Source organism: Ptychodera flava, chromosome 18 (genome assembly GCF_041260155.1).
Source record: "Ptychodera flava strain L36383 chromosome 18, AS_Pfla_20210202, whole genome shotgun sequence".
In the NCBI taxonomy this organism is placed as follows: Eukaryota; Metazoa; Hemichordata; class Enteropneusta; family Ptychoderidae; genus Ptychodera; species Ptychodera flava.
Genome location: NC_091945.1, coordinates 13,396,579 through 13,406,616, shown reverse-complemented (window position 1 = coordinate 13,406,616; position 10,038 = coordinate 13,396,579). Strand labels below are relative to the sequence as shown.

The 10,038-nt window shown below is 37.9% G+C and overlaps 1 protein-coding gene across 1 annotated transcript in view; it reads left to right on the top strand.

Annotated features, from left to right (window-relative positions):
* The first annotated feature begins 456 nt into the window (after nucleotides 1-456).
* The window catches only part of LOC139116902 (cytidine monophosphate-N-acetylneuraminic acid hydroxylase-like), a 38,565-nt gene continuing 28,983 nt past the window's right edge, over nucleotides 457-10,038 (top strand). Inside the window, exon 1 of the mRNA XM_070679632.1 lies at nucleotides 457-790. Coding sequence (XP_070535733.1) covers nucleotides 591-790 — 200 coding nt within the window. The 5' untranslated portion in view covers nucleotides 457-590. The remainder of the gene's footprint in view (nucleotides 791-10,038) is intronic.

Below are 10,038 nucleotides of genomic sequence, written 5' to 3'. Positions count from 1 at the left end.
TCAGATGATATTATATCATTATATATACCAAGCGCTATTCTGATTAACAAAAGCTCATTCCGCCAATGGTAATACTGTGTAAGCAGTGGATACTGTAATTCAGACTTATAAAACTGTTCGGTCTCGGGCGCTGAATTTCCTACATTCGATCTCTGCATTTTGCGCTTTAAGTCATGAAAATACCCAATAAAACGATAGAGACACACAAGTTGATATAATAACCCCCGCCGCAGTCGGGTATACACCAGATTTTGGTAAAATTCGCTCCATATAGCACTCACCTATGAGCTCGTGCTATATGTCGCTAATTGTACCAAAATCTCGTGGATACGCGTCTGCGGCGAGGCTTACATGTAAGTGTACGTGACAACTTCCACTTTATCTCGCACTGGAAGTATGGCGGGAATACTAGACAACATTGATTGATGTGACGAAGTGTTCTGCGATTGGTCGAATGCGGTGGTTGAATGTCTCGTGGCACAGCAATATGCAGCGTACCATCCTCCCAATAAGCATAGTCATTGTTATTACATTAGTGAGTGTGGTACTTTCACAACTGTTACTCTCGCGGTTCTCTTACATTCTCTATAATGGAGCAGGAATCGGTGTGCGTGCTCAAATTATCACCAGAGGAAACCGGGAGGCTTCGAAGCGGAGTGAACCTCATAACTCGAGCAGAGAATGAATCGTTTGTGGTTTTTAAGGACGACAACGATTACAAAGCTTGTCTCAATAAGTGCAAGCACCAAGGAGGCACTTTTGTCAAAGACATCGAAGATATTGATTCCAGGTAAGACACAACAAGTGATACAATCATTTAGATTAACACCCAGCAACGGTCTGGTACAGAGTGAATGCCGATCACCAGTTTAAATTGATATTTAATATACTTCGTTCGGCTGACTTCATGTAGCAGGGCCTTGCAGATCTGCGAATTGAATTACCCCGCCGATCGGTTCTTTCAGGCATTTTCAAATGTCTAGGATGGCCAATCGCGATGGCCGTTTGATATAGCATGCAAAGTCAAGCACTCCATCGATGGAACAGCTTGCATGCGTATAAAGGTTTATTAATTACGATACTTTTCTGTCGTCGTTGTGTAATTCACTGGTCGTTTATGAAAGCCTCAACCGGCTTTGTATGAAATGGAGAATATTTAGATTAACTTACTCGATGAGATTTGTCTTCTCCTTGAGGCGAGACAAAATTATTAAGTGGTATCTCGACTATTCCTAACCGAAGGAACGAACGTGTACAAATGTATCCCTTCCACAGGATGCTTGGAAGGAAGAAATCGTGGAGGGCTATTTATGTTATGATTGAAACAAGCAAATATGAAAGTACGAGGCTTCGATATGAGTTTTAGAAAGGAGACATGATTTCCAGCTATAATGTTGTTTGCAGAATGGATATCGAGTCTTCCTAATCTACCTGCTACACGACAACAGCTGCGAGCAAAAGGAAACTCGTTATATACATGTAATTTCAGAGAATTATTTCCGTGCAGTGTGAAATAGCGGTTTCGTTTTCGCGAAAGCAGGTCACATGTTTGGGACCGCATGTAGATGAGATACATTGGCTCTTGGTTCTCTGTGCCGTCTGCCCTTAGTCACATGGTAGAATTTTTTAAAAATTGGACGTTAAGCTAAATAAATAGTTTCTAAAAATTGCAATGGGTCTGTATTGCATATCCGGTCCTTTTCGGGACAATGCGACCGTGACGAGATATTGACTGTCCATACAGTCATACCCTCTTAGCTTGCGATTATTGTATCTCCAGACAAGTTAAATCACCACGAATTCGAAGTTAATACCCCCTGAAAAATAGCACATGTAATACAGCAGTCACGAGTTCTGGGCACAGCTGAAGGAATTCCAATGAGGAAATGTCATTGTGGACAGCCTGGACTATTCGGTTCGACTTCGGCATGAGATTTGCTCTGTTTTGAATATTACAATAGGGACCGACTTAATGAGTTCATTACAGAAAAGAGCCACCTCACTGTTGTGACACCCGAAAGGTCAGTGAATCGCACAATATGCCCCCAATTCGATAAGCAAACGAAGAGTCCAAAAACACACTAAACTATCTACACTACATAATTCGAGAAACTTCAGCACTAATAGGGTGGCTCTTATACTTAAGCAGTTAACACATTGAGAAGGAGAGGATGTCTTTAAGTGGATCCGGAGGTTGCCAGTACGAGATATCAAGATTTTAGCCATGATCCCTCGTTAGATTCGCAGTCGTGAAAGATGTGACAGCCTATCTCAGATTGACATGCTTCCTTTTTCTATGCGACGGGGAACAAGGAAGCGAGACTTCGAATAACACGATTGAAACTCATTTTGGATAATTGGATCTTCATATTTTTCAAATTTCTCAAATATGCCAGGTGCCATATAGTTGAATGTTGCAATATTACAAATTACTCATAAAAACAAGTGTGTAACATGAAAAGAAAACCAGATTAGCTTACATTTGTAGATTGAACAGACATTACTATCCCAAATTAGTTCCAATCGTGTTGAATATACACATAAGCATCTTGGATATCGAACAAGGACAAGGAAATACGAAAGAAATCGAGTCAAGTTTCAAATCTATTTTCTGTCATGAAATTGAAACGGGCAGATAAGTACACTTTTCCACAACGTTGGTTACAGCATCACATCAGCCATGTTCATCCTCTAGTGACAATGCAAAATATAGTCAGTACTTTTTCTATAATTTTTAAAATTGTTGAAGAGCTTCAGTTATGCATGAGTATTTTATTGGCTGCGTTTATAAGTGTATAAAAAGCCCGAAAACGAACGAGCAGTATTTATAATTTGACAGAGATAATAAAAAACCATATGACAAATAAAACGCTCTCTAACAGTTTCGAGGAGACAATCGATGGTCAGGGGCGTTCCGCAACTACGTTTTCGTGTGTTGATCTGTCCTAACGTATTTTCCGAAGAAGCCCGTAGTATCCATTTGACGATAAAACCATGGCTGGTTAGATTGACAAGTATAAATATTCAGGCGTTGCGCTCTTATCTACTTTACCCCACACTCCGGCGAAGATAACCAGACCCCGAATAACCGTAAAATGACGAATTGTTTCGATTTGATAGCGGGTCAGTATTTCCGTACGGTCAGCGCGCTTCGACTGTTACATATTCGTTTTACTTTTATCTTGTGGGCTCGTCTTGGCCTGCTGAGAGGTACTCAGAATCTTCAAAGTGTTGACTGCATGAGACCTTCAGAGTCCGTTGGTACTACATAGACTTTATTTCTCGGTAGACAAGCTTGACAGGTGCCATCGCCCAAGATACGCTTGTCACATTGTCTAAATCTCTCTCTTAGGTCCGCTGTTTTACTTTCTCTCTGTATTTTCTCCTTGCAGCGTCCTTTGTTTGTTGTATCTCCCTCGTATTATTTGAGAATGGGATTTGAAACGTTATCTTTAAGGCATGGCTTTGGCTATAAAATAGATATGAATTAAAGATAAAATAATACATCCAATCATAAAAAACCATACATGAAATTTTCATGTTCCTGATTCTAAATATAATTCAAACTTTAATATTCTTGTTTTCGTTGAGACTTCCGTAAACATCCAAGTAAAACGTACTTAGCATCTTTGTGCATTTGTCTCAAATATGGTTTCAAGTTGTATTCGTATCGAATTATGTCATTGAGAACTTGTTGTTTTAATTAATAATTTTACTGGTATCGATGACCGCTAGGTTCATTTACCTTTGTGTGAGATAAACTTCGTAATACTCTCCGTCTTTCAAGCAATGCGTCCCGCATTTGTAATTCACAAACCATTTACAATTTTAAAGTGTAAAGAAAGCAAAGAGTCGTACATTCACAATAGCTTGGAAAATCGTAAAAAGCGAAAAAACTCCATATTAAAGGCAAATCCTTGGTTACATCGAATTTTAAATGGCATATATGTGGCCATCCTTGCAAACACTGAAGAAAATAAGCGTCCTTGAAAATTCGGCTTCTAACATATACAAAGATAAAGCAAGACTTTTTTTCTATTTAGTATTGTTTACACAGACAATGTATCGATTACTATGGTGCGATTCAAATCTTAGAATCATTTCACAAATAAACTAGTAACATCAAATGTAAATGATTCTAAGGGTTAACGTGGAACGGACGAGGTTCATTTCTACTCGTAGTACCGCATAAGGTGTTTGGTTGTGTGTGGAGGGACTGTGGTTGATATAAATATGTATCTAATCAATTCCATTGGTAAGATTACACCATACACACACTCATTTACCGTGATAAATTAACAGATTAATTTCTCAGTTGTTTTGTCAGCGATTATTGAGTCTGAAATGGACAGTCAAACAACACTCCATTGATTGGATATGAAATTTTGCGAAATATAACCAGAAGATTTACAATTCTTCTGCGATTTCTCATTATATTCTTGTTTTCGTGGAGACTTGCGTATACATCCTCGTAAAACGCAATTATCGTTTTTGTGCATTTGTCTCAAATATGGTTTAAATTCATATCGATTTGTGTGATTGGGAACTTGCTGTTTTTTTTAGTGATGTATTTTTACTGTGCTGTACATAGCATTGTGTAGTACAACCAGCGTGACCGCGCGCGATCAAACCCGTTTGTTCACTGTGACTGCATTTTAGTGGTATCGATGACCGCCGGGCGCATTAACCTTTGTGTGAAATAAAAAAATCTCCGTAAACAAGACCATGAGAAATGGCACCGGCTTATTTGTTTGATTGCTGGATTTCATTTGTCAGTCAACCTTCATTACTTAGTACAGAGGACAAACAACATAACAAGAAGGTATTAGGGGGCGGTTCGAAGACGCCATTTTCAAAAGGTTTAGAGACTGAATATTTGTCGGCGTTTTCTTTCCAGAGATAATAAATTATTGATCTAAATTCAACCGAAGACACAAATCATATCTCTCGACAAGAAAAATTAACAATTTGAAGTGACGTGTACTGTATGCCAAATTCATTGCGGTTTGACGATTTAACTGGCATATTATTACAAAATATGCGAGAAAAAGTATATATCACCGTCATCTTGGTTGTTTTTCCTATGTGAGGGCTTATTTCTTTTTCGGCACATTTGAATATGCCGAATGAATATGCCGAACAAAATGGCCGATACACGAATATACATCTACTCTACATCTCTCGACGAGAATAGCATTTTTCTAACGAGGAAATGAATGTTCGTTCAAACAAATTTGCGTTCTATAGAATGTTCTCTCACCTATAAGCTTATTAAAGAATTGGAAATGTTAGAGCGATGGCGCTCAACTACATAAAATGTAATGGTACAAATGTGTTGACAAATTCCCCGTTCAGTTTAGCCGTTGATATCTAACGTTATGGTTTACCCTCAATAGACCAAAAGAGTTACATGTATTTTCACCGTAGTGACGGACATTAGTCTAAATTCAGGCTGCCAACGTGCGTGCATACAGTTCGTATACTCGAGGTTATGTATGAAGCAGTCTGATGACCATACTTGCCAAGGAAAAGACCAAGAGACATGTAATCGTTATAACTTTATCAAAACGTTGTTCAAACAAGTGTAGATGTTTTTATAGGAGGTAATCTGTATCTATATGTACTCATTGCTTTGGTGGGACTTTGTTTGCTTAGAAATCTTTTTGACTCTCGTGGATATATTTCTTATCTTAAAATGCCACAATGATTATCATTCTGCAGAACCACACGCTCCTACAAAAAGAAGAAGTAGTAATAATAGACGCATCAAGAATCGAAACTTAAAAACTCGTTCTTTGCTGGAGAGGGTTTAACATCGAGAACACGTGGAGTTGTCATAATTCTAACTTTGTGAAATTTTGGCTTTGCTTTTCGGGGACTGGATTTCAATATTCTCAAACTATCCTAAAACATGAAAATAGGAGATTATCTTGCAATATGTTTTTTTTCTTACGGAACAAGACTGCTACCTTGGTCATAGACTTGCTCCAAGTCTGTTGACATACAAATATGAAATGAGAGTAAATAGTTGAGTAGATCGTGGGGTTAACGCGATGGCCAGCAAGCAACTGCTGTCGACAAAAGCCAAGCGGCCAACCAATAACTGCTGCTGAGAAAAGCATAACGACTGAGGCCGGGTCTACTTGTCATTTCACGTCACGTCAACAGTACTATATATAATAATCATCAGTGCAAATACTTGAAACCATAGCGACCGCTCGGACCCCGCCAACGCTGCTTGCAACTTTAATTTGTTAAATGTATTCTCTTGTTGCATTGGGGGGTCCAGCTGAAATTTGAAGCGTGTCCTCTGTACGACACTCACTTTTGTTTGCATTAGATAAAAATATCATGCATTCTCTGAACACAATGTGTTTATACCAGATACAGAAACGGCGAGGGTGACTGAAACGGGCTTACTGAATGATTGAAATCCCAAACAGCTCCCATTGTATGTGTTAAGTCTATTTGACAGTACACTATCGATTGCAATAGAAAGCTCATAGCTTTTTAACACGCCTTGATGTGAAAGTCTTGACGTTAGGAAATCTATACAGTATTTATCAATATTATATTATTACCCAAAACCCACTGTAGACACTGTAGACAAGAAAGAATTAATTTTTACGGCATACTTAGGCTCTAGGTAAGAGGAAAACAGGTTGTGAAGTGAACAGTCCCTCCAGAGGGACTGTATGTAGTGTTAACATGTACAGACGCGTTTACTTTTATTCTGTAGCAACTGCCTAAACAATTTGCATTATTGGTCGATAAAAGAGAACTAATTCATTTACACTTTTTATCCTATTTCTGGCCAGAGACGTTCAAAGGTCCCAAGGTAGTTGATCGCGTACCTACTAATTTTCTAATTGCCCGAGGGGCCTATAATGTTCAGATACCGTATAATGTTCTATATTGGCGGCATTTTGAAGTTCAAATTATCATTTGTACGTTCTAATTTTGCCATACATTATTTGTGCAAGTTAAAACACAGAGTGTCCTGGCATTACATGTTTTCATCCTGTTTGTCAAATTGACAATGTCAGTTTAATGGGGCGAAGAGTATGACCCTTGCCATATCAAGCTCTTTACTATGTGTGACAGTGTGCACGTAACTTGGGTAGCCTTTGTACCGGGAAACAGCAATGTAAACACAAGCATGTATAATGTTTTTTCAATTACTTTGTAAGTGAAGCGTCTGGCTAATTTCCATAAAAAGCCATAAAACCTCCAAAAATATATAAAACCGAAGTATGACCCGACTGTAAACCCGAAACGTAGTCACGACAACACCTTTGTTGCCAAGGTATGCTTAAAGGGCCATTATTTGTAACTTTTGACCATTTTTACCTCGGAAAATTCCATGTTGGAGGCTCATATTTGTTGCAAAATGTTGTTTTACGAAGAAACAAACATAATTAGTGATGTTATAGCCACATAAACTGCTAATTTTTGTTCAAAATTGCCCTTCCGAGCACGTTTGTTGACGTCTGGCATGCTCAGCGTGCCGGGGAGAACGCAGATAATGTTGACGCCGCGATCACGCCAGATGTACAAGTTCACGTTTATTGCGGGATCAAAACAACATTGCGTCGTGGATTGCAAGACATCTGGCTACGCAACGTGCTCGGACAATGGACTACGACGTAAGTACCGGGCATAAGTAATGAATATTTATTTTGAAATCGCTTTAAATGGCTCGCGCAGGTGCAGAAGAATGCCTACGTTGCAATCCGCGTGTCAACAGAGTTTGTATTTCTGTCCGGACAAAAATTGAAAATTTCGTTGTAAAATCACATGTTATTTAGTTGTAGGGAACGTAATGTTTCAGAATAATATGCGATTCTCTGTTATTTGACAGGCTATTCAACATGAGCCAGTGATCATTTCAATCAAAACTAACGGAAAAATCGCAAGAAGATACAGCTAATGGAACTTTAATAGATTTGATGTGTAAATTTAACAGTTCGCAAAACATTCTGTGTGGTAAAGAAGCGGCCGCCGAGGATTTATGAATTGTACTCCACTTGGATCAGTTTATACTGAACACGATTGAAACTAATTTTAGATAATTGGATGGTGAACGAATGTCGACTTTATATGCAAATGTAAGCTCATCTGCTTTTCTCTATAAGCAATCCACTTGTTTTTATGAGTAATTTGTAATATTGCAACATTCAGCTATACGAAACCAAACACTTTTGAGAAATTTGAAAAATATAAAGATCCAATTCTCCCAAATCAGTTCCAATCGTGTTACTGCAATATTTACAATATCCACACAAATATGCTTCAAATGTTGAACACCTAAGAAGACAATTATATCTATTACACACTATGTACGGAGCATAATCAGGGCTAAAAAATTAGCTCCCTACATTCTGAGTGCATTCACTTTGAGTCAACCGGCACCTCAAGGGAACTCTAGCGAATCTCATCGTGAAATGCATTCGCTTTGAGCCATCCTCAACGCAATTCTCGTGGAGGACATTAGCTTTGAGCATGAAATGTATTTGCTTTCAGCCGTGACTCATTTAGGGAGCGTTCAGTTATTTACGGCCCGGGTGGTTCGGCATAATCAAAGGTGAAGGGGGCACCTGAAATTTGAAAACTGCAAAGGAGGGGGGGGGTGTCATGTATTTTTCAAACAGCACAGAGGGGGTCACTTAATTTTCATAAGAATCCGTCCCGCAGTTTCGGTGATCAAAAATATTCTGAGAAATAAATATGATTCGCTGCATGATTTCATTCTCTGAAGTCATAACTGTATTAAAATCTGAATAATAGTATAATTATCTGTCACATGAACGTCTTGCTTTGGAAACTCTGAGCTAGGCTTGTCCTCTTGTAAATTGAACCCACTCTGGGCAATGAACAATTGCTATTACTTACATGTTAGAAATATAACAAGTTTTCTAAGGGAAAATATTTAACTGTTACCTGTAGACTACCAGGAAAAGTCAAATTATACTTTAAGGTGAAAATCCAATATCATAATTATTGTCCACATCTGAACTTTCAAACACCCTATTTGAATCAAGTGTATTTGAATCAATGGTCAAACACCTATAAAAGCACAGATTTAGTTTGGTATTGTAAAAATATTCTTCAGTTTCCTAATAGGCTACCATGTATTGTGAATAAACATTTCGATGAAATTCCAAAATTAAATTTCTTGCACACATCTACTTGTAACTACCCTTGTCTTATCAAGTACATTAAAATGAAAAATCAAATGTTAGTCTATAAATACACAGGTTTAGCTAGTTTTGTATTGGAAAAAAAATATCGATAGTTTCCTCATAGACTCCCATGTACAGTTTATGAACATTATCAGTGAAATTTCAAAATAAAATTTTTGTACACATACGAATTGTAACCACCCTATTCCAATCAAGGACATTAATATCAATAATCAAACGTCTATAAATGCATAGATATAGCTTGTTTTGTATTAAAAAAGAATTACATAGTTTTCTCATAGACTATTATGTATAGTGAATCAACATTTATTAGGGCCTAATTGAATCCAAATACCAATTTAACGTGCCACCGCAAGCAAAGTACATTTACATGAATCATAAAACATATGTAAATGTACAGATATAGATTGTCTTCTTACTGGAAAATGTTAATAGTTTGCCCAATAGACTCCTATGTGTTATGATTTGATATTTTACGATGAAGCACTATATCTGCCAATTTTGCCTTCTAATAGTTTTGCAAAAAATAGTGACCCTCTCCAAAAAGCACGCGTGAAATTTTTTGACCCTTCAAAAATGCTTCCACAAAACATTGCGACCCACCAGTAATTTCTATTCAATCCCTTCGAGGTGGGGGGGGGGGGTGTCAAAATTATAGCAAGTCAGAAGGGGAGATTTGAATGCATTGTGAGTTTGTTAGGAGAATCATTTGAAAAACTCTGAAGATCTATTTTAAGATTCTATTGCCCCGTCCCCCGGAGGTGTTTGTGTGTGCAGCTTTACTCAAGCATGGGGGTGGGGGTCATCAATATTTTGGTGCAATAGGTAGGGGGTT